At 37.0% G+C, this 24,898-nt stretch overlaps 1 protein-coding gene across 1 annotated transcript; it reads right to left on the bottom strand.

Moving 5' to 3' along the window:
* Positions 1-136: 136 nt before the first annotated feature.
* RAP1B (RAP1B, member of RAS oncogene family) lies at positions 137-24,898 on the bottom strand. Its single transcript, XM_053464472.1, has 8 exons — positions 24,746-24,898; positions 8,301-8,388; positions 4,990-5,058; positions 3,914-3,970; positions 3,103-3,243; positions 2,009-2,152; positions 1,791-1,906; positions 137-740 (listed from the first exon to the last, which is right to left on the bottom strand). The coding sequence occupies exons 2-7, from the start codon at positions 8,355-8,357 to the stop codon at positions 1,820-1,822; spliced, it is 555 nt and encodes a 184-aa protein (XP_053320447.1). The 5' UTR covers positions 8,358-8,388; positions 24,746-24,898; the 3' UTR covers positions 137-740; positions 1,791-1,819.

Genomic DNA, 24,898 nt, shown 5'->3' with positions numbered 1-24,898 from the left:
CTTAAAATAAACACTTCCGGTTGTAGATCCCCACTGTACAAACAATTTCCTGTGTAAACAAAAGAATTGTGGGGAAATGGAAACGTGGTTGATGTATGTCCTTCAGAATAGATAAAGGCAAAGTGTTCTACAGAGACATAATACAAGAAACAGATTTATTTGTCATGGACCCTTTCTATGCAGAAAGAGTACAACACTATTCTCCACAGGATTCCCTAAAATTTAATAATGGAAAAGAAACAATAGTTGTGATGTTTATGAGAAGCACTTTGTACAATACAATGGATGTTGCTCTTGTATTTCTTTAAAGGAAGGAAAAAAATAGTTACAAGAAGCTACGAATATCAAAGATGCAAGGTCATCAGGAGTAGTCTATTATGGAGCTCTTTGGACTTCCTTGTTTTGTAAGCTAAAACAGTGGTGCTTTTCATTGTACACTCCGATAGAAAGGAGGGGCTTGTGAAAGTACAGTACACGCCGTTAAAACATTGTCGTTACAACAATGTCTCTGTTAGCAGTAATACTGGATGTGAGCTTCGTTGTTCCCAGTTGCATACGTGAAGAGCATTTCAAAGTGGGATCTTTCTCGTGATTTTGGGAAAGGATCTGATGGTGGACAATCTGAGCTTGTAACTTTCATCCAGGAAGTGTACCACCACAAGAAAGTCCATTGAAGTTGTTGATAGGGTAAATTTTAAGTTGGAATGCTGGCACTGCTGTCCGACAACAGTTCTTCAGACCTGTAAAAAGATCACAAGAAAATATAAAAGGCAATTGTGTCACATTAAAATATCAAATACTTTGTAAAATGGTACTACAATTAGCAACTTCCAATCTTCTGGAACTAGTTCGACTAAACGAGTCGGCTTACTGTTTTGGCCAGGACGTTCCCTCTTAATAACTTTGGATGTATCCCTTTGAGTCCCATGGATTTGTTGGTTTTTACTTTGGAGACTTCCTCTGTAAATACACTTGTTTTACAGGTTTCCATGTTCCTTTTTTGTGAGGTCCCTTCCCTTTACTGTCCGCAGTGAAAACCGATTAGATGTATTCGTTTAGGCAGTCGGCTATATCCTTATCCTCATTTATACAACTCCCATCATTTGTTTGAGTATTCATTGTTTACTTTTTTCTTTCACTTAAATATCCAAAAAATATTTTATCCTTTTTTGTTTACCTGTTAATTTCCTTCTCCATGTGTGATTTACTGCCCGTTTTGACTCTGCCTACAGTTCCGAAAAGCTACCTTGTTCTCCTTCAACATTTGTGCCACATCTACAGGATGGTGCAAGGCGGTTTCCCTTTCTTCTGGTCTTACCAACAAGCTTAATGCAATGCTCTACTGTGTTTAGCAGAACATCTCTTAAATAATGCAATTTCTCCTGTACCCCATCTAAATATTTACAGGCAACTAAAGAGTCACCTACATATCTTTTACATCTGATGTGACTTTCAATTAGGGTAGCTGTTTTGGAGATATATGGATTGCAAGTTTCTGGCAAGGGACTACACCTCTATAAAACTTGAGTAGTAGATTGTGTCAAAACCTGCATAGCCAATGCTTGCCTCTCCTAACTTCACCCCATCTCCTTCTCATAACCAGATAACAATATGGAACATAAATCCTGCAGACAGGAAGTTAAAATCACTGGTCCCCCTGGACCCACAAGGCGGACTTATTTCACAAACATTTCATATTTTAAAACGTAAACACTGTTACATACAGATCTGTCTTAAATTATGATTTTTTTTTCACACCAGTTAAATATATGTCACTCAACATAGGTTACCTGGCTCAGAGCTACAGCGTATCTGTGTATTAAAGCAGCCGACATGTTGACTTTTTACGTGCCTTGCCTGGTACGGGAGTTTTTCTGTTAATTTGTCGCACAAGGTCATAAAAAATCTGCAAATCAAACAAATATGATTAGGTTTTCAGGAGACATACACCCACTCACAAATAATCAGCGCTTAATTATTGCAGGACTGCACCAACAACCTTACTTACCTCATTGACATTAATCTTGGACTTGGCAGAAGACTCCAAGAATGCACAGTTGTTCCACTGTCTTGCTAGGTTCTGCCCCTGTTCTTTTCCCACCACTCTTTCATCTTCCAAGTCACACTTGTTCCCCACCAAAATCATTGGCACCTAAAACAAATAGAAAGTTGGAAAAAAAAAAAAAGTTTATGTATTAGATTTTAATAATATGTTTATGGAGATTTAGATTAACGTCCGTGTTGTACACACGGACGTTAGACCCCCCAATTTTTCCCACTTTTACAATCCATATCGTGTGAGTAAATTCTCTTAAATATAATACTACTTCTATCACCATAGAAGATTCACAACCTCTTCGCTTCGCACTGGACTTCGAAATAGAACAGAATTTTCAAGTTTCCCCATTATAAATGCTCTATAGTGGTCTTAAATAAAAATATAAGTGTTGACACTCCTAAAACATGAAAGCCACATTCACATTATCTGTTTCTAAAAGGATGTGGTCAGTCAGAGGATATATGCACATCGTATGTATTCTTGCAGCGGCACAGGTAAAAAGCTGAATGCATATGCAAACACTAGGGTTTAATCAGTAAATCCAACACACACCTGAGAAACCACATTACAGTTTCTACTACAATTAAATTCTAAAGAAAGGTTCTTTGGATGGTTTAGTATACAAAAGACTTGTCTTAAAATCATGGTAATCTAGAATGCATAATCTTTATATCTAGCAAAGAGTCCATTAGTCCATTCTAATGTAAATGCGGTACTTTGATAATGATAATGTCTTCATAGAATTCTGATTGATTTCAGATTGGGAGTGCTTTGTACAAGGAATGTATACCAACATACAAACAGGTAACATATTTTGCTAATCGTAAACTATCTAATCTAAATGGTTTAAATAGGAAGTCAAAAAGACAAAAGCTTGCCTTGATGAATACAAAAGAAAAACACTACATTACTGCTTAGAGTTCCTTGCAGGTCACACCGACAATTTAAAGGGAAAGCCATGAAGAATCATTTATTCGTGACTTTGTACTTGCTGGGCCATAAGTATATTCTTAACTTATGCATTCATTCTTAAAAATGCTTACATCATCAGTGTCTTTGACTCGAAGTATCTGTTCCCGGAGATCCTGCAAGTCATTAAAGGTAGACTGTGCGGTTATGGAGTACACTAATGCAAATCCTTGCCCGTTTTTCATATAAAGATCCCGCATTGCTGTAAATTGTTCCTGAAATATATAAAAAAAAGACATTGTATCATGTACTACATACAAATCCCTAGATACAAAGATAACATCACAAGACAAACTCTTTCTGGCAAGTTATGATATTCTCACAAGCAAAGTATTTATGTGGACATCATCCATTTCTTGACCAGGGAAAGCGGTCCATTGCCTTCTTTAGCTGCACATTAGGACATAATGTCACATCTTGATGCTCCACCTCAAAAGACAGTGTAGCATAGTTATTTTCTTTAACTATGTATTATCTAGGACCAGCTAAGCCCTCCCCTGCACATCACCAGGGTCAGTCCTACACAGAGCAAAGTGAAGTTGGATGTTTGACCTCTCTACAACTCACCATTTCATAAATCCCAAATTTGAGGGAGTATTTATTATGATTATTAGGATGGTTTTCAAATTCACAATGCCCATCACTACAGTGAAGGGTCTTTGTATCCTCATGAAAGTCTCAATGCAATGGATGGAATACATACAAACTTTTGAGCAAGCACAAAACTAGTTATATTTCCTTCACCCTCTTAGACAAAACATCACTTGCCACAATGCAGAAAACAAGCAAAAACTAGATTGCTTGTGCATGTTCTGCATTAGGTCTGACCCCACACAATATGGTGGTAATGTCATGCGCTTCCTATATAGTAAATTGGCTACATACCGTCCCTGCAGTGTCTAAGATTTCAAGCATACACTGTTGGCCATCAACTTCAACTTGCTGAGAAGAGAAACAAAAAAAATTACAAAACAGTAATTTGACATGCTTAGCATACAACCACATCACATAATTTTAGCACACGCTAATAAATCACTACACAATAAAATACACAGTTCCTGATAATGTTGAATACATGGTTTAGCATACAAGAAATCTGGTACTAGTCAGCCATATATATATATATATCCGGATAGTCCTAATGACAGCACCAGCCACCTATATTCTTATACTGCCATATGAGACATGTTAGTGTTAACTGCATTTAAGGAGGGAAAAGGGAATCGATCACTGTCTGCATGAATATAAACGTTTTCAAAGTATATGAAAAAAACCCCAACTATTTCTCGTTGAACATTATTTCCATCTTCTGTTAGCATGATTCGGATGAGCCGAAGCCCAGAAACAGCTATTCGTGCTTATGCTGAGCCCTCATAAAATGTCACTTGCACTCAGTGTGATGTGTAAGCACCGTCCTCCCTGCCAGAGCTCGAGGCTACAGCAAGCCACGGGTACACGCTGCAGGAAGTGCTGACAGCCTTGTTTCAGGACTGTCTATGTATCTGCTCCGTGGAGCTTAAATGAAAAAGATCACACCACACATGGGGAGATTTGACAATCTAGCAAGATTTTTTGTTTTGCAAAACGTTTCATCCCAAACACAGGATGGATCCTTACGGTTGATTAAAAACACCATTATGCATAATATAATAATCACTATTTTCACTATTACTTTGTGTCATAGATCTCCTGATGCCTCTTGCGTTTCTGTATAATTTTGTTTCACAGTGGCACAGCAGCCACTGTACCACTCATTTGGTGATAGTTGGGACATACTGTATATACATTGCAAAAAAAGTATAAAATTCCTAAGGGGACCAAAAGAGCTTCTTGAATGGTTACAAAAAATGTCTAATCTATTAACATCCAGAAAAATATTTTTTAAATAATTGAAATAACACTTTTTCTTATATTTTCGCATGGCTACATATTCGTTGACCAGAATAGAATAGAATACAAACCTTTCTGTATGAATCTTCTATTGTTGGGTCATATTTTTCTACAAATATACCCTGGACAAACTGGACAGTCTGTAAAAAAAACAAACAAAAAAAATAAAAATTAACATATAGTAAGGGTCGTATAATGTAAGCTGCCAAAACAGTAATGAATGAATAAGGAACAAACATCATTACACCCAAATATGCTTTAATGGCTTTGAGAAATGTTAAAAGTACCATGATACAGTTTAATTATGACATACATTTTAAACGGCAACTGTTTCGAAATTATATTTCCATAATTACATGAAATAATTTTGATGACTTTTTGCATAGTTTCCATTTGCTACATTATTTTACTAGTAACTTGTGCTGGAGGGCAGAACATTTCTATCAGTATTTCATAAAATTATATACACATACACTTATTCAATAGATGGGAGGGATAAGATATGTTGCCCATATCTGAAGAACAGCCTTCTCAGCAACTGTCCTATTCTATTAAAAGGGCGCCATTGCTAATAAAACATACCATATAATGACTCCCCAGCACAAACAAACCAAGTCATGTATTGGAAAGGCTTTATGAACAAATGTCAATGCGCAATAATTATTTGAACACAAAATGAGGCAGGTAGAAGTCTGCACTACTAAAACCTCAGATTCCACTACGGACTGTACTGGTGCAATGCACCCTACAACAATGCACCCCAGTTAGCTACCATTACACGTCTGGCACATTTCATCAACCAATACTGTTCTTATATTTCAGGAATACTTAAAAAGTGTAACACTGTATACAGTAAGGTAGTTTAGCACTGAGAAAAAACCTTATAGGCATTTTTGTTCCAATAAACTTGATAACAGTCATGGGATTATTTAGGGTCACTCTCCACACTGACAAGCCAGAGTGTCAAACTGGGTAATTAAGACTGAACCTTTCTATTGTTAACCACAAATAACTAATATATAGCTGCATGAAAAGATTATGCAAAAAAAAAAATGGAAAATAACACTATTTTTGAAAGCCATTTTCATCTGTAACTAGAAGTAAAAAATAAAAGGTAGGAGTTTCCCTTTAAACGTCTTCACTTCCAGTTGCCAGAGTCATGGGAACTATATTAGTACATTATTGTATTTGGCAGAGAGAGGATAAACCCTTTGCAGAAAAGAATGGCATATTTTACCAACAAAAGCAAATCAGAACAAAAAATATAAAGAGAAACAAATTAACCAATCCAGGACAATTCTGATAGTACATTAAAGCCAGTAGATCAAACAAACATACTAGCATTAGTGCCCTGCATCTAGCGTAAAACATTGATCTGAAGATGGTGCAGTTTGTTTCCCTGATGCCTGGTATAAACAAAGTGTATGCATGTCCAAGAGCAAACACCTTTATACCACTAATGGGTTTTAAACATTTGGTATTTCAAAGCACCCAACTATTTTAAGCCACATCCTGCTATGAAGACATATCTATAAATAACAGAAAATAACGCTGTGGGAAAATGAAACAAATTCCCAAGAGATGGAATCCAGGGAAAGAGGCACAGAAAATGTGGTTTGCAATGTGCCACTAATTAATCTACATGTAAAATGACTTCAATAATCTACAAATCATGCCCCATGTGTCATCAATGGGAGACGGCATGTCTCTTACAGATATAATTTACATATAATACAGAGTACAAAGTGCCTTGTTCTCCAATATTACATTTGCAGTAAACTCCAGAATTAAACAGTGCTTGTAAACATTGTGGAGGTTCTAAAATGTTTTAACATTAAACCGGACCGCTACTCTAATTCTCTGCCATTTGCCATCCACCCGACTCTTCCTTTCCATACAAGTACAAACATCTTTAATAAAGGCACTTTATCTCTGTCACAAGTTATACATCATCCTTAGGAGAACATACATCCAATATTTCAGACGGCCCAAAAGGGACACTTGCACTTTTGAGAGTGAAGCTGGAAGCATTTCTAAAGGGACAGAGTTTCCAAGGCTTTTTGTGTCTTCATGATATATGGGTATATGTGATAAATGGCCAAAATTATCATTGGAATAATTTAAAATAACTGCCATAATCTACCAGCAAACTTCATTAACATTAATTTAAACTGAATGGGTAACTGGCCTTGTAACTATTTCCATAATTCAGTTTGTTTTAAACAGGGGATAGATTTTGTGCAGGGTGTTCATTCACCCCTATAGTAGTACTTGTTCACACAAAACATTACCTTTGGTGCCATGGGGTGCTATTGTAACCCAAACTTTATTGGCTTGCTTTCTTAATTCGAATTTGAAAGAAATGTTTGAGAACTAATATATTCCACAATTCCATTTTGCTGAAACTAGCACCTAAAAAGTGTTAGAACACCATTATAATGAGCAGGCTGCATCTCCAGGCTTCTGCTTTTCATGTCCAGCAGGAAGCCAACGGCACTGTCTGTGTCGTTTCAGCTGTTGCAGGTACTTTATTCTCCAAAAGCCTAACTGTAGTAGCAGGCCAGAGATACAAGATAATCCTTAGTTGCTTGTTTCCTATTATCTTTTCTTGCAGTGTCGCACCAAATACATTTAGAATAAATGCCTGCTTGAAGTGAAGCCAATGGAAGGAACATATGCACTGTTTCTTCTTTTAAAGGGTTAAGCCAAAGAAGCTTTGTGCAATTAGATGCCAAGGAAGCATATTAAAGCACACCAGCGTTCTAAAGGAAAACCATGCAGCTTCATTTATTAACACCATCTTACTGTATTTGCTTCATTATAAAGACGAAAAAAATCTTCCTCTTTTCATTGTGGTGATCACATGCAATAAATGACAATTCAGTGTTCTGTTCTGCGTTGTTAAAATCCTCCCTCTCTCTCTCTTACCCACACACTTTGATCTTGCATCAAAGAGAGGAGAGAGCAAGAGATACTGTGTCCCAGAAAATAAAGTAATAGAAACAAAATATTTTTTCACCCCCTTTATTGTAAACAAGGGTTTAGTTTCTAAAAAATGGTCTCAAAAGATAGTCCTATCTGTCCTTAATAACTCACTTTATTACCCCCACTCCAGCACATGCACACACCCCTGCAGAGTGTAAGTGTGCATACAGTATGGAGTGCATTACAGAGGGTAAATGTGCATATGAGTGAGCATATTTTTTTCCCCAATATGGCTGTCTTTCAGTTTTTTTCTTCTCTCATTTAGACCCAAAGTTTGGGGTGGGGGGGTCATCTTATAATTGAGCAAATACAGTAATTGAAATGTTTGTGTAGTTCATTTGGCTCCATGCAGCAGAATATGCGTGGAAGGCACATGATTCACTAAAGAAAGACTCACCAAAGCTGACTTCCCGACACCACCTGACCCAAGGACGACCAGCTTGTACTCACGCATGGTGTAGGCTTGGATTCAAACAACTCCACACCTGAAACAGAAGGATGAAATAGCAGATACATTTAGGCTTCGTTTAGCACAGATTTCACAGTTCTAAAAAAGGGAAGTTTGTGTTTTCATGATTTAAAGATACACCAATAAAATGTATATTCCTAATATTTAATTCTTAGAATTAAAACAGCTTGAAGATTAGTTTTATTTGAAAATGTACTGTACTTAGATCTTAGTCAACCTATTTTAAACATCTGATGCCAGTAAACAAGGAATCTGTCTACATTATTATTATTATTTATTGTTTTATATAGCGCCATCAAAATATGTAGCGCTGTACAATGGGTAGACTGGAGGTTACAAGTAGCATGTAATATAACAAATTGACTAACAGAGACAACAGGCGAGGAGGGCCCTGCTCAAACAAGTTTACAATCTACATATTTCGTTTTATCATCCAGGGCCCAATTACAACTCCGAAAACGAAACTTTAATGTATTACGTGAGTTTAGAGGTATGTGCACGCATTGCACATGTACTAGAATATCATAATGCTAAACATCTCCACTCCAATTGCTAAAACAATTAAAAGTGCATGAACTAGAAATGTTAGTCTACCACAGAAATTTGTACTCACCCCAGGGTGGGTGGACTGATGTCTTAGAAGTAAAAGGAAAAAAACGAAGAACAAGAAATGAGAAGGCAAGATTGCTAGGAAACAAAGCATTGTCGGCAATTATCTAATACCAATGGCTTTGCATCCATCTGCTTCTTGTTGAAACTCAGAAGCACATCATTGCTACAATTATATTGGTCAGACTGAGGCAGCGTGCAGATAAAGTCTGTGGCATTACAAGGGACTTACCCAGGGATGTTAAAAATAAGCCGTTTTTAAGATGTCCATAAATTACTAACAAACACAAATGTTTCCTCCATTGGAGCAGAACAACTCCACGTGTCTTACTGGCACGGTGCAGTTGGTTTCTAACTGAATAGAATTACTATTATCATAAATTACTTGCTTTACATACGATGACATACTCCAAGAGACAAACTTATACACAAGGCAACGTGTGGGAGTCTTGGGAGTAATTGGTAGTTACTTAGGAGTAACTATTTATGAGTACTTAAAGGTAAGGAAACAATACAATAAGGCATCAGAAAAAGCAAGTAGGGTGCTGGGTTGTATAGCTGGAGGCATCAGCAGCTCACCTACAGTATTGTGTACAGTTCTGGAGACCCCATCCCCAGAAGCATACTGACATTTTGCAGAATGTTCAGAGTATGGCTTCTAAAGTGACAGTTTGCTGGGTAAAGAAATAGCAGGAAAATACAAGGGAGCTTAATATGTATACCATGGAGGAGAGAAGGGAGATGTGGAACAAAAAAGTAAAACATAAAACTGACTTGAAGTACAAGAGGGAAGTTTAGTTCAAAGGTGGAGAGGAGTTCATAACCAAAAACTAGAGGGTCAGAAGTTTAGATATAATTGAAGGAAGTTTTAGTTTGTTGATCTCGTTGTAGATAAGTGGAACAGCCTCCCATTAGAAGTAGTGGCGGCTAATATAGCGAGGGAATTTAAACATGCTAGGGATAGGCCTAAAGCTCTATCCGATATCCAAGACAAGACCGATGAATGATTAAGGTGTGGGAAAAATGGGAAGACTAGATTGGCTCTTATCTGCTGTCAAATTCTATGCGAACTTAGTTTTCAGGTTTAAAAGCTTACCATGTACTGACCCATGACCTCTAGAAAATTAAAGTTTGCATTTGCAAAGTTTAGAGTGTAAATCATAACTCCTCCAATGTAATTGTATTTCAGCATCTGAAAAGTGTCACAGAGGCCAAATTCAACCAACTACTTAAGAGAACTAATAAAAGGCTTATTAATGTATATGTTGGCTCAGCTTCTCAAGCACAGTCTGAAAAGAGGTTGTGAGAACCACTGACAGTCGTTAAATCCAATCCTAAGGAATTATAAAGATGGCAGAAAATCATAAGTAATCATGGTCACCTTGGTTTGGTCGCACGGTTCTATATATCACAGTTCAGGGCAGTAAACCCTAGTGCACATATACGTTGGGCAGACTAGATGGGTCGAATGGTTCCTATCTGCCGTCACTTTCCATTATATTATGTACTATGTAGTTATTAGGAAAAGCAGTGTCAATTTAATTTATTTGTGATTAAATGTCTTCCATAGGGCTGCATCGTTTGGAACCACGATACGTAAGGTGATACCTTCCAAACACCACCAAAGACCCAGACTAGATTCTTCGATACGATGCGTTAAATAAACGTGTAAGGAGAACCACTCCCATAAGTTAGAGAGTTTGAGGGAAATGGTGGGATTTTATTTTGTTTATAGATTTAAACCAATATAAAATAAGCAGCCAATACGAGAGAGGGAAATGGTAACATTATCAAGTAGGCCTCAGACAGGAAATATAAATACAACTGTTCTGTTAACAATAACTGCAGTCACGTTCAGGTTTATGTGAGAAGAAACAGAGCAATGGACACGTATATGTGCGTGTAATTACCAGCCGAACAGACTGGGGAGTGCCGCATAAATGTACTTTATGTGCATGCACCTATAGAAGAAACGAGCAGCTTGATTTATTGAACCATTTCAATGTATCTCACTTTGCCCAGGGCTGGGGCAGACACAGTATGTGGAAGGAACTACCCTTTTAAAAACTGGGAGCTAGTAATAGCACATTTATACATCCGTCTCTATTTAGAGATGATTTTCTTATGCAAATTAGTAATAACTAGAGAACAAATAACATAATTCTTCGGATATCATAATTTAATTTAAAAATTAAAGTTAATAGAAAATACCGTAATCCTCATACAGTTTTTGTGCTAACTAAACCACTTTTTTAAGGCTGTGCACAAACCAATTTCCAAACATCCCTTCCAATTGAAATGTAATCTTAGCATGAAATGCATGACTTCCAGAGTACACTATGTTAAGTGAAGCTATGTTTTACCAAATTAACACTTTCTTAAATTGTTAAGATATTTTTACCAGATGTTTTACACCTCACCATCCAGGGGTGCAAACCTCATCTTTATTATTATTTTTATTTTACTTTTTACTAGATTTTAATTAAAAATAGTTTTTCAAATATGGTGTATGGATTTCTTATTTTTAGAACAGTTCTAGTTTTTGCATACTGTAATGTTTTCATGCAGCGGCATTATAGCCATTATGTATGTGTTCTAACTTTGCCGTTTTACTCTAATGTACTAGACAAACACCATAACTCCTTACTGGCTATGGTAAACAATTGAGTGGCTCAATCTTAATCTACAAAACACAGATACTGACTAATTAGCATCGCCATAAAGAATCAGCTTCTCCAAATCAAAAATATATATATATATATTTATCTAATTATTCTAATATATTATAGTGAAAATGGCTTTTCAACCAAACGTCACCTTTCAGTTTGTTCTATTTCAGGGCTGCTCATTCAGAAATGCGTTTAGTCCCTTGCTGCATTTCATTACAAACTCTTGAAGAAATATCTAATTAGTAAATGCGGGATGTGTAATTACAGGCAACAGAAAGGTTGAAAAGGAAATTTGTGAATGCATGTCTAATCAGCATCGATAGACATATCTAATGTCTTTATCTAAACAGCTACAGTATTTTGAGAATGGTAAGTGAATACTTGATATATGTGTGACACACTAAGAACTTAAAAAGGATTGACCTAATAACTTGCCAGGTAGGAAACAAAACCTAAAAGATACTCGTGTACCATTTCTGGGTGTTTTTATTTTTTGTTGTTGTTTTCATTCTGCCTAACTAACACAGATGCCCATTCAACCTCCTCTGTATGGCACAATCACAAACACACACATATATATATATATATATATATATATATATATATATATATATATATATATATATATATATATATATATATATATATATATATATATATATATATATAAACACACACTCTCTACTGGTACTTTAGGTACTTTTCAAGCAAGCTCCATAGGCATTTCAACGAACCATATAAAAGATTCCACAAGTAGCTCAAGAATGTGCTGACCATTGAGCAACCCACGTGTTACAACACATTCATAGAAAACCACATATACCAGGCTAATTAAGGAGTTTTTATTTAGTCATTATGGCTGAAAAGCATTAGTCTCAATGAAGAATACAATGCAGGTATCCTCAATATGTGCCCAGTTAGCACAGATCATTCATATTATTGATGAAAGAAAAGTTAATAGAGAAATGCAATTCTTATTGTTTGGGAATCACACAACAAATAGCATTTGCAGTTCAATTAATTTCAAAATAGATAAATTTCTGAAACCGAGAACATATTGTGTCCTGGAAATTAATTATTCTTAATTATACTTCTTACAAACAGCTCTGCCGTTTAATGGCATGGTCACGTTTGACGCACAGAAAGCATTAGGAATATCAGGTCACACAAGAGGGAGTTAGCAGGAGTGTCTGTATGAGAGTGGCAATTTCAACAATAATCACTTAAGCGTGAAGGACAAACCCTAGTAGGAGCTGGCCCTAAAACATGAATAGTTCAACCAGCAAGGCGATTTTCAAGAATTCCCGATTTGACTGTACACTATACAGAGCCAACCAATCACTTTATGCCAGAGAAGAACAATTAGGCTGGTCCTTCATCACACATAGTACCATGAGGAAGTTTGAACGCTCGGTTCTTCTGCGAACATTTGCTTTCGTGAATAGATCACAAAATCACTGCAGAGGGCAGAGAAATTATATATTCATATATTTAGTTTTCTACTACCTGGATTGATGTGATCCAGGGGTCTTGATAAATAAAATAGGAAACTGAAACAGATTGGTAAGTAAAAAAACAAAAAAAAAAAAAAAAAAAACTACTCATCTAAGAACTATACAATAGTTACAGACATCCTTCTATAAGTAGGCATGTAACATAAGTCATGATAAATGGTAAACAAATATGAGGCTCTCTGCATCTTACAATATACAACCTTGCAGTTTTTATTTACAGCACTCTATGGACAATAAATTATCTCAACAATGAGACTTAGCACAAAGTATGAGAAATGTCCAATTCAAAGAAGAAAACCATTGCATTCATGAGCCCTGAGAATTTAATGCAAACACATCCTCAAGTGGCATTCCAACACACAAAAACGGATACCTGGCAATAAATTATAGGAAAACCCCCCAAAACATTGGGTTACGCTCTGAACCACTCACACATCCCCAGCAACCCTTAGGAGCTGGAGGGGTGGATATGAATTATCTGCAGAATCTCATTGCATTTGCCAGGGGGCCAAATTGATAATTTTAAAAGTATAACTTTAAAACTACTCACCTATCACATGCATTACAATGCATTTGATGGACGGAGTGCCCTCTAAACAACTATTTTGGTGGGTTGTAATAAACTGGATGGCGTCAAAATTGTATTTTTGTTTTTAACTTAAAAATATGGTTTACTGTATCATTACATATTTATAGCCAACACCCAAGTTTTACAGGAAACCACACAAGAATAAATATACCGCATTTCTTTCTCAAATGCTTATTTCAGGCTTTAGTTCTGTTTTCTTCTTCTGTTGAGGCTGCACATAGTATACAAAGTCACATAGGGAACTAATCATTGAGATACCAGCAAAACATTGGCAACGATTTACCAATAGAGTCATGTACACAGATCCATATAAAATCATCACACTGTAAAAGTAAACAGAGGTTAAACACTGCATTTACCCAAAATCTGTAAAGCAACTGTAAATAACTGCATTATTTTTCCCCAGCAAAGGGAGTAACTTAAAAATGCAAAACTACAAAAAAAACACCCCAAAAAACAGCAGAGTATTTTTAAGAACATGTTTTTAATCCGATACTAACAATAACAAAATGGTGAGAGCTCCCCTTTATGCTGCTGATTGATGTTGTGTGGTTCAGACAGCCTTGGGAAGGAGGAGAGAAGGCAGGTGAGAATTTCAAGAAAGGAAATGTATTAGATACTAATTGTGACAGCCACGTCACAGCTTCCCGAGGGAATTTTTATGTATGTTGGAACCGTAGTTTTGATAAATTCACTTTAGCTAAAAACAGCAATAATTTTTTTCATTCTGTTTTTTTTTAAAAAATATACATAAAATATAATTCCTTAAAGATTCCCTACTTTCTTCTCCAAATACAGATTAATAACTATTCAAAAAATAATATTAACACCTAATTACTTGCCTAGTTGACAGTAGAATTGTAATAATCCTATGTTAGCATTTTTATTGCAACCAAAACAAATGGAAATCTTGTGTTCGGACAAAATTTAACAGGATGGCCCTGCTGGTTATAGTAGATTCTAGGAGATCATGTGACATTTCAACACAAACGGTATTTGGCAACATCAATTCACACCTAAAATTTCACAAGATCACAACAACTTCCTTCTAAACTAAAAAACAAATATACGTTCAGATTGCTAGTGTACATGGCTTCAATATATATATATATATATATATATATATATATATATATATATATATATATATATATATATATATACATACATACACACACACACACACACACACACGTTTTTTCTCTGTTATGTATTTATCAATTTATTTAGCAATAATGTATTTTTTACTTGATTTACCAATAATTTCATGTATTAACATGGCAGTCTATTAAAGTAATTCATGTTTTCACTGATTTAGCAATTCTTATCAACCCCTTAAGGAGAGAGCTTTCTTTTGTACTCTTCGTGACAAAAGCTGTAATACTCTTCTCTTTCACACAAGTTATATATTGTTTTCAGGAAAAGAATGGTTTTCTTTAGATACCATATCTAATTTACTAAAAAACATAAAATAAAAATAGAAAAAACCCGACTTTTACTTGAAAAATATTTTACTCATTTACAAAAGCTAATGAAAAAAGCTACTAAACAGATTCTAATATTTGTCCTAAGTTTAGAAATACCAAATGATTTTATGTTTTTTGCAAGTTATTGGGCAATAGGTACAAGTTTATTGCCATTTCAAAACAATTTCTTTAAAAAAAAAAAATATGTTCATCTTGCGCTCATGTCCTATTTTGTACATCTTTGAAGCTGGTCAGTTCAGTTTACTCCCATGGAACCATAGATGACACTCCCCAATTCAAAATCAAAAGGATGTTTAGATTCCAAATCCTGGTCCATGGCAAGAAAGTTCACAGATCAGCAGAAATGTACACAGTCTTGACTGCCATAAATCAGGACAATAACACTTCCTCCCAAATACCTCAATTTACACATATACAATCAGAACTACTCTAAACTCAGTTTTTTTTTTTTTTTTTTTTTTTTTTTTACATATGTTGAACCTTGAAGCATTACTCTCTTGAAATATGTATTTAATTGGACTTGTGCACACATAAACCTGAGGAATAGGTACATTTCAATATCCATTTAATCAGAGGGATAAGCATATCTGTTTAATTATGCATGTCTTCTCCCATTGGCATGCAGATGCCAAATTAAGGATTTCCTACAAAGCTAGAAAATAGGCTAAAATGGCTAATATAAAATATGCCTTTCCGAGTAAGGACAAATGCAATGGGTTAATTTAGAACACAGAGCTGACACACATTAAATGCAGAAATCACTGTGCGCACCTTTTTTTTCCTCAACCAGGTGGAATCTGCAATGCTGGCAAAGCAGAGCACTGAACCAGTTTCCTCCCCCAATGTCCTGAAGTACATTATCTCATTAATCGTGTATAGAAAAAAAAAAACCTTAAATCACAAACAGATATAAATTAGCCTTAGAACTACACCATGGACAGGGAGATATGGTAGTCATTGGTCATCCCCAAGGATGGAAGCGTATTTCAGGGATTGAAAAGAAATGCTAGCGTAAGTCCAAAGGCAGCTACACTTTAAATGATTTTTTTAAAAAGCTTTCAAATGCACTTTTTGAAACTAAAAATCTAACTAGCAAACATATATATATATATAATAGCAATTAAGTAACGTTTATTTATATAAAGCAATGCTGGTAAAAAGTAATATCATCACTGATGACTATTTTTAATTACTGACCAACTTGTATTATAGATGGTTCCCCCTTCGGCCTATGACTAAATGACCACTTGGACAATACCCTTAGAGCAGATCTCATTCACAATGTGTCAAAAGTATTAGTTTGCTATACCCAAAACTCTAACCGTTTGTACGCTAAGAAACGGTCGTACGGTACGCGCTATTCCGCAGCTGAACCGTCAACTGTAAGAGATGGTGGCTTCAGCTGTTCATAAGTTAAGTCTGGAGACTCCAGACACCTAAATGTGCAACATCAGCTATTCGTGGTACAAACATGACGGAAACCTTCCCAGAAAAGGTGGTAATCTGGAACAGAAGCTTATAAAAAGCACTGTAACATGTGGCTTCACTTCCAGGAAGTTGAAAGGAGCCCCAATGATTTCTGTATTTTTATCTTTTTCAAGGTAAGCTTTCTGATTTTATGCTTTCAGTGGTTAGGCCTGCTGGGGGTATATAGAACATTGATTAATACTTTTGCCAATATGTGCGAGAGCAGCTTTGGTACTGCAAGTTCTCCCTCTGCAACAGGTTTGTAGGAACGTTTGTCTTATAAACTACCAATTTAATAAACGTTATCCTATTTGAAGTCACACCGAAGAACCGTCATTTTGTTCAGATGATTCACATCATACATACGGCTAAATCTGTCTCCTTGCCAGCTTGCTTGAAACAGACAGACATGACTGGGGAACACAGTAAATATAGTAGGCCAAGGGTATCCACCATATTATTCATTATATATTTAGAAAATGGCAAAACATGGCTCGAGGAAATCTAGCTTGGGAGCAGCGAGACTAAAGAGAACCTGAGATAGGCAGCCAATACAAATAGAATGTTTTTCTAAATGTTAGAGAAACACACCCAGAAACAGTGAGTAATTCAAGTTAATTACCCCCTACATCATCCCAGACTCTAAATTAATCTTGCTGCCAACATTTGTACTAGATGATGTTCTCGTAGCGATAAAGTATGTTAAACATAGAGAGCATTCCTGTGAAAAAGTAACATATTAACAGTTTTCTATATTTTTAATTGTGTTTGCACACAGCCACATGTTGTGAAGTATATTATCTGTTATCTTCTCCATGTGACAAACTTACAAGTCTTGTGTCTTCACCTTATAGTAACATTTTGGCTGAAACCAATGTGAACGGAGAATGTTAACCTCTTTTAGTGTTCCCGCACAAAAATTATATGGCTTTCCAGTCATTCCTGTAATGAGAACTATTACTACAAATTTAAAAAAGTCAAGACCTATAACAAATATGTAACTAGGCTACACTGGTTACCCACTGAAAATTCTCTGGGCACTAAAATCAACTTTGGCTTATTTTTGATGCTTATTTGTCATATTTAAATGTTTCGCAAAATGATAATTTATTTAAAGTTAAGAGTTCATCAAAACCTATTTCACCAATGTGAAAAAGTAATTGCCCCTAAACCTAATAACTGGTTGTGCCACCTTTGGCGGCAACAACTACAATCAAACATTTGCAATTGGCAAACAATGTGGAGGATCTTTGGCCCAATTGTTTTAATTCAGCCACATTGGAGGGTTTTGGAGCATGAACTGCCTTCTTAAAGTTATGCCACAAAATCTCAATCGTATCCAAGTCAGGACTTTGACCAGGCCACCCAAAAAACATTTTTGTTTCTTTTGAGCCAGAGGTGGACTTGCTTATGTGCTTCGGATCATTGTCTTGCTGCATAACCCAACTGCCCTTGAGGTTTAGGTCACAAACTGATGGTCGGACACTCTCCTTCAGGTTCTTTTTTTTGGTACAGAGCAGAATTCATGATTCCATCAATTATTGCAAGTTGCCCAGATCCCGAAGCAGGCCCAGACCAACACACCACCACCTCTGTTGGTATGATATGCTTATAGTAGAACGCAGTGTTAGCTTTATGCCAGATGTAACAGAACCTATTACTTCCAAAAAGTTCCGCTCATCAGTTTGACTCATCAGTCCACAGAACATTATCACAAAACTCTTGGGGTCATCCAGATGTTTTTTGGCAATTACAAGATGAGCCTTTGTGTTTGTGTCTACTTGCAATTGATATTTAGATTTAGATTGCCAGTAATCATGCCTGGTGTATCTGGTGAATTTGAACCCAATTATAAATGAAATTTAGTTCATTGGTTGAATTAGTAACTAAGTGGACAATTACTTTCGCATAAGGCCAGGTAGGGTTGGATAGCCTCTTTCTTTCTATACATGAAATCCTCATTTATATGTATATATACAGTATGTGTGTATATAATATACACAAATACTTAAGTATTATAAAACTACTAGAATTTCCAGCTTGGTGGGCTAGAAAATATAATTAGTCTAAAAAAAAAAAGGAAGGCAAAACATTTAGCAGGACAAAGTTTGACAGTCAATTTATTAAAACGGATTTTAAATCACATCCAGAAAGATGATAGTACAGAACAATTTTCTTAAAACAAGACCATAAAACGCTGAGTTAGAACTATCTAAAGGGATTACGATATAATGTGGCTATACCTCCCCCATTTCCTGTTCTTGTTCTTTCACTATGCATATTCCACTGACAGAACTAACAAATAAAGTGCAGATTGAAGCCGCTCTTAGGAGGATGGGAGGCTATGGGAACAAGCTAGCAATCGACAGAACTACACACTTAATACTTTCACCCTGACTATACATTTCTTTTTGCTTTTTTTCCAGACAAAATTAGACAGCTAGAAAAGGGGTCAACATGAAAATGTTATCTAGAAAACACAATTTAACTATATCTAACAAAGGGCGTTGTCAGCTACGATTTCATGTTTTGTTTTGTTTTTTTTACATTCAGCTGATAACTTCTGCTTAACAATCACCACTTGAACTACCACACAGAAATTGTAATCATTATAAAACTATGATACATTATAAAGATACATTATGTAAAGTTGTTGTGTTAAGTGGTTGGCCCTCAAGCCATACTGCATATTTATGTTTACAGATTATCTAAACAAATACAACTACATGATTATTAAAGAAATAGGTCAATACGGGAATGTGCAAATATATATATATATATATACACACATATACATACATACATATACACACACACTGAAGCATGAGTATCAAATATAGAAGCAGTTTATAAAAATAATATTTTGCTTCCCCAAACTAATGTATATGCCTTTGTCACAAATTGCATGCATATAATAATTGTGCTAGGATTAGGCATTAGAAAGAACTCCCCCACCCTAAGTAAAGAAGTCTGGAAAGGGGTGCACATTTGAAACATTTTATTTATGGCCTTGGCTTATTTGCTAATTTGTTAATATACAGATGTTTTAGGCTTACTGGGCATTCTGCAGCTATTTATAAGTATTAACAATGGCCCTTTAAAAAGTCTTTGAAGGTGAGAAAATATAGCAAGTGAAAGGGAAATACAATTAAAAAAAATGCAAATGCAATCTAAAATAGGAACAACTTTTCACAACTTTATGTACTATTTAGATGCAATCTGCCCAGAACGGCATGGCGTCTGCAATATTGTTAAGGTGTGTTGCCTAAACAGAAGAGATAAGCCATCAGTTTAAGACCATAAAACAATTACAATTTACAGTTAAATACACAATAAAGTTAAGATTACTGCAATTGCACAATAATTATTGCAGAGTGAGAGATAAACTTTTTGGAATATTTTCAAATAAAGTTTTTATACTTCCAGGGATCTTGGCATCTCAAAGTAAACATGCACCAGGCGAAAGAAAGGTTTTTCTTTTAATTCATTCTGCAGCCACACTCAGCTTGGAAATGACTCTAGAGGAAGTGCAAATGAAAACTGCTTCCTCTCAATTAACGGTAAGAGGTGACGGGGGCTCTTCATACAGTAATTGATTTTGCGCCTCAGTAAGAAGCCTTTGAGTTTCCTAGTGGCTTATAAAGAAGCTCAACAAACATAGGAGGCATCAAAAGGTTATCCAGTTGAGAATGAAGCTTTTTCAGTGATCTAGCTTCCTCTGCATCACGGGTAGTTTCTATAAAAAGTCAACCCCAATCCAGAATCTAGCAATCGGAAAACTGGTCAAGAGCTCAATATAAAACACATTTCCTAATGGAACAAAGCATTAGCTCTCCATGTCTACGCATAACACAACACATGAATGAGCACAAAAGATATGCTTTGAAACATGGAAAGCTCAATCCAATTTATAATAATAAATCATGTTTTCAGAGGATTAAAGCCCAACATAAACCATCACGTCACCACCCGTTAAGAGTGGCACACCCAGAAGGGCAGTTTGGGCAAAAGGATGACAGCAGGCAATGCAAGTTATACAGAATTATCTTGCACAATGGAAATAAATTGGTAAAAATATACTTCCTAGCTGCTACCTCCACATATTGTACGCATTACCAGGTGAACTAAATGCTGATTCAGCTTTACAGGAAATAGTCAGATTTCCTGTTTTAGAAAATCTAAGGCTAATGGTTGTAAAAACCCATTATGTAAAAAAATGTGTGCATAAATGTAATGATCTGCACACATTATGCATACAGAAACAGATATTACTACACCATGCTAGTTTGTGTGATTTTCCAAGCATGATCACCACACAGAGCTGATTCTTTCTGCCAATGCTAATGAGGTCTATCCCCATAAACTTTCATTAGTCTGAATGTCCAGCCGGGTGATTAACACTGAGCTATTCTATCATTTACCACAGGCAGTATGACAAGTCAAAGTACTTGGCTAATATGTTATGCTACGACAACAGAGCTAGAACACATACAAATGGCTAATATGCAACTGCCTGAAAATAGATCATGCACAAACTGGGTTTTAAATAAAACAATCCTTTTGAAAACCTATTTTTAATTTGACACTTAATACAAAATGGCGGTAACCCCCCTTTTTAATAAAGCATTACATATCTAATACATATTTTACATTGTAGCCTTAAGTGCCATAATTAACTTCACTAACCTAAATGTTTCACATGAGTACTCGCCAACCCGTGACCCTCTGATACTCTTCAAGCCTGTTGTCAGTACTGGGAAGCCTCTGGGAGACAGGATCTCAACAGCAATTAGGTCACTCTTAACATACCATGTGATGTAATCATGTACAGATGGCGCAAATGGCGTCTGACATCCCATAAGCAAGCAAGCCATGTTTTTGGCAATATGCAACTTCACGCATGGGGCATCTGACATTGACGGAGTCTAGCGCCACCATGTCTAGACTGAAGTCTGACTGGAAAAGGTGCCGCTGGAGAGCTGCGAAGAAGCTGGAAATGTAGGCTGTGCACACTGAGGGAGCCAGGAACTATGGACACCCACACAAAGCTTCAGGTTTTACAGCTCACTGCTTTATCCACCTACAAAGCACACATTGCTAGGTACCCTACCGATTAAAGATTCCACCAACGTGAAATAACTAGGCCAGATCACAATAATAACGCAAGGTGGTCTCAGATAGGCTAAAGCTCAATGAGCACCCTACAAGATAATAAATCTGTCAACACCAAAGTGAGTAATAGATTCACAACATCAGGACGCCCACCAATAGCCCTTCTTCCAGGACAAGCTCACTAGAGCTAGGCGTTGAAGTGTCTAACTCTCCTTCTAACCCTTAGGTTAGTGAATGTTTGTTTATGTAGCGATAAGAAGGTGCCTACAGTGGTCACTGACATTAGGAGAGTTGAAACATATGATAAGGCTTTTCAACATTCGGAAAGTGTGGGGCAGGGTAAAGAAGGAAATTTTAAATCAGTAACTGAATTAAATGACAATATTAGCAGCATGGCTGATGTAATAGGATACCTTAACCGAACCACAGGGTACAGTTTTTAAGATCTGAAAAAATCTCTGTAGGATATTTAAGAAAAACACAACAAAAATCCAAACTGTACAACTCCTGAGTAACTTACTTTCCGAGTCTGCCGGACATGCAGATCCTACATGTGACAATAGTCAACAGAACTTCTTCTACAAAGAAAAATGGAGCACTGAGAAGGAACACCTTATTGGTTGCCATGGTGTTGCACTAAAATTATTTTTTCTACATGTCCTAAAGACTTCTTAAACATGAGTATGGGCTACCAAAACTAAATGGTATGCTGATCAGACACCTGTCACATGCAATCCAAATCCAAAAAGGTACAGTGTGTGCGTGTACGTACAGAAAAACATCAATACGCAGTATAGAGACTCCACATAATAATACAGCATTTGAGTCAGGCGCTTAAAAACAAAGGGAATTTTGCCAAAATTGAAGCAAAAGAACCTGTCAGATTTTAATCTTAAAGAACATGCTTAACCCCTTCACACCCTAGGGTTTTTAATCCTAACTCTAGTCACAAGGGGCAATATCAACACAAACGGACAATGTGATCTGTGACCTATAAAAGGATGCTATTGGTTCCAATGGGACTGTTTTACTTTCAAAAAAAACCCTACTGTTTTCTGCAACGCCATGGGATGTCATGAAGGTGTGAAAAGATTAAACACGTTTTTGTTAATAACAGTCACAAAAAGCAGGCGCTTTACTGTATTGTTTTCAGCGTTTCACTAATAATATTGTTAAACAAGAGTGCAAAGAGCAAAAGTGTTTTTTGTTTCCCACTGTATTTGTTACATTTATAATAGTGTATGTTTAACAGCAACAGTTACACATCTATTTCAAAAAACATATCAATCTAGGTATGACAATTTGGTGACAGCGTGCGTTTCTGCAAGGTCTGACCTGCAGAGGGTGGTAGGCAATGACAGCAAAGTAACAACAGTTCTGGACAAGCCATTCCAGCTCCATCTCACAATGACAAAAGAGCTGGTTCTCCCCAACACCACCACTAGCAACGGAGAAAAGGCTCGCGTTAACTAGCACCGTAGAGATGTTACAAGAAAACGAAATGCCAAAATCCTTAGGCAATCTCCCTCTGAGAACAATCATCAATGAAACATGGCGAGTAAGATACCTCATCCTTTCTAATACAATCTGGCATTAATCAGCTTCCCTCCCTCTTCTGCTGCAAGCCAGCCCCATCGAGCTATCCCCAGCCAGTTTAACAGTTTCCTTGTCACAGCCATTTCTAGGAGTGAAAAACAGAACCTTTGTTGCTTATTTTAATACGACTATCAGCAGTGGATGCTTATGTGTTAGGCAAGTTGAAAAGGGTAGTATAAATGAAACTGCAATTCTCGCCAGCATGCAAGTATTCCTTCCCCATGCAAGTAACCTCTTCCTTTTCTAGGGATTAGGTGGGGCACATTTTTTCATATGATCCAAATTTACTTAACACACAAACAGCCTGAAGTAGAGTTAATCCTCTACTAATCTTTATTAAATACATTGCCCGTGCCACAATCTTATCAGGATGCATTGTTAACATTTTTTGTGATCTGAAAAATATTTGCACATCTTATTGTCTAATAAGTAGGAATTCCTTTAGTTGGCCCACAGGTTTGCGTATATGAATGAAACCATTTATGAAAAATATAAATATTTAAATGTTAAACAACCATCATCCCTGAAACCACTATAATGGCTACTCTCTGCACAGGGTCAACCACTGCCTGTGCCTTTCAGCTCTGCAGCAGAAGACATCTTACATTACAGCAACCCTGAGTGGCAACCATTAGGATTTTATACAAAAGAGGATACAAATATATTCTTGAATACCAGAGCATTGCATCTACAACCCATGAAAAGGTGAACCCCACAAATGTGGCACATTCTAAGTAACTTCAATAAGACACACCCATCTGGCACAGTATTGCACCCCAAGTCAATGAACAATTGCCCTACATGTCAAGAGTCAGGGGCCCCTTACAGCACCCTCCTTCCCAAAATGGGCTAATAGCACAAAGGCTTTTTGTGCAGCAATCCAGGTAGCCAGCATGTTGCAGGCACACAAGGGGCATGAGTTGCATGTGGTGGTGGTTGGGGGGCAGTGCCTGTCACACAGGGCTGCCTAAAGGTATCCAACACACAGCAGTGCATCCACTGGGCTTTACCATACCCCCATGCCTGTCCTCCAGCCCTAGTGCTGGCAATGCTTTGATGGCCATTAGCATTGCTATGTATCGCTTCTGATAAAAGGGCTGTCACACGTCCCCAGCTCCCACGCCCTGAAGAGTTGGGCTGAGGCTGCCCAAACAGGCAGGGCAGCCGCATCCAGCCTCTGTATTTCTCCTCCTGCCTGGGCCTCTCTCCCCTACCCCTCCCCGGTGCACCACAACAGCCACCGGAGATACCCACCCCCCATCTCTCATTACCGTTCTTCCCAGGAATGGCTCCCACCCCACCAAACACACATACCCGCTCCCTCCCTTACCACGCTGTGCTCCCTCTCCTGAATGGGCCCCGGCACTGCCTGGGATCCCCGTCGCCACCCGCTCAACCTCCTCCGCTCGGGACACACAGCGCCACCAGCCCAGCCTGGGTGAGGCTCCCAGCTCTTCCCGTGACGTCACCGCGCCGGGCTCGT

The sequence above is a fragment of the Spea bombifrons genome, chromosome 4 (genome assembly GCF_027358695.1).
Source record: "Spea bombifrons isolate aSpeBom1 chromosome 4, aSpeBom1.2.pri, whole genome shotgun sequence".
Lineage (NCBI taxonomy): Eukaryota > Metazoa > Chordata > Amphibia > Anura > Pelobatidae > Spea > Spea bombifrons.
Note: the sequence above shows the minus strand (reverse complement) of the source record. Positions and strands in the feature narration are given on the sequence as shown.

What these genes read in the sequence shown, in the direction of transcription:
- RAP1B (XM_053464472.1), bottom strand. Translation starts at nt 8,357, where the DNA reads ATGCGTGAGTACAAGCTGGTCGTCCTTGGGTCAGGTGGTGTCGGGAAG. An exon ending in GTGTCGGGAAGTCAGCTTTG is followed by an intron (nt 5,059 to 8,300) that starts GTGAGTCTTTCT and finishes TTTTTTTTACAG; the next exon opens with ACTGTCCAGTTTGTCCAGGG. An exon ending in CCAAGATTAATGTCAATGAG is followed by an intron (nt 1,907 to 2,008) that starts GTAAGTAAGGTT and finishes TTTGATTTGCAG; the next exon opens with ATTTTTTATGACCTTGTGCG.